Source organism: Papaver somniferum, chromosome 6 (assembly GCF_003573695.1).
Source record: "Papaver somniferum cultivar HN1 chromosome 6, ASM357369v1, whole genome shotgun sequence".
NCBI lineage: Eukaryota > Viridiplantae > Streptophyta > Magnoliopsida > Ranunculales > Papaveraceae > Papaver > Papaver somniferum.
In genome coordinates, this window is record NC_039363.1 from 174,524,721 (window position 1) to 174,525,928 (window position 1,208).

Sequence of the window (1,208 nt, forward strand, 5' to 3'; positions counted from 1 at the left end):
GCTGGTAGTTTTCCATCCTTTGTAATGTTGTATCCCTCCTTTCTTCTAGATCATCGAGCCTTTCCAGCATCATATCTGTTGTGAGATTCTTCTCCCAGGCTTCGGTTTTTGTGGTCGGCATGATGATTTTTGTCGGGATGACTGCTTCGGCTCCGTAAGTGAGGAGGAACGGTGATTCACCTGTGGCGGATCTTCGTGTTGTTCGATACGCCCATAGCACGTTGTGTAATTGTTCACACCATCGTCCTTTATGTTCGTCCAATTGCTTCTTGAGAATAAGACCAAGGGTCTTGTTCATAGCCTCTGCCTGGCCGTTACTCTGGGGGTAAATGGGGGTTGATTTGTTCTTCCTGATTTTGAAAGTATCGAAGAGCATATCTATGTTTTTCCCTTGTAATTGCTTGCCATTGTCAGAGACAATTTCTGCGGGGATGCCAAACCTGCAAATGATGTTCTGAAAGATGAATGTGAATACGTCCATGTCTCGGATTCTATCTAGGGATTTTGCCTACACCCACTTGATGAAGTAGTCTGTGGCTACAATCAAGAATCGCCTTTTCCCTGACCCTTCGATCAGGGGGCCTACGATGTCTACACCCCATTTTGAAAATGGCCAAGGACTATCTACAGAATTCAGCTTTGTTGTAGGAGTATGAATCTTCTTATTTAGCAAACCGCTGGCATTCTTCGCATCTCCTGGACATCCTAGCGGCATCTCGGATCATCTGTGGCCAATAGTATCCCTGCATTTTTGCTTTATCCGCCAGTGATCTCATTCCGCTGTGGTTACCTGCGTCCCCATAATGGATATCTTTCAAAATACGATGCCCCTCCTCTCTTGATAGACATCGTAGTAGTGGTCCGAGAAAGGATTTCTTGTATAATACTCCATCACGAAGATCGTATCTTCCTGCCTTTGATTGTATCAGTCTGGCTTGCTTCAAGTCCGTAGGTAGCGTACCTTCTTCAAGGTAAAGGTTAATCTCGGTTCTCCAGTCTTCTTCATTGATAAAGTCCTCATCTTCGCTCGCCCTTGTCATGATGTCATCTTCGATGAAATCCTCAGCAATATCCTCTCCCACACTGTCGTCACCAATGTCCTCCCCTACATCGTCTTCACGATTTGTAGCGAAGGACTGCTGCGGGGTGATCGAAGGTTCATATACTCTTGTTATTTTTATGGCTTTAATATTCTCATCTTTCAACAT

At 44.9% G+C, this 1,208-nt stretch overlaps 1 protein-coding gene across 1 annotated transcript; it reads right to left on the reverse strand.

The window, feature by feature from the left end:
* Nucleotides 1-662: 662 nt before the first annotated feature.
* On the reverse strand, nucleotides 663-1,208 carry LOC113291849. The gene has a single exon (XM_026541338.1). It carries the CDS (start codon nucleotides 1,206-1,208, stop codon nucleotides 663-665), a length of 546 nt encoding a protein of 181 aa, XP_026397123.1.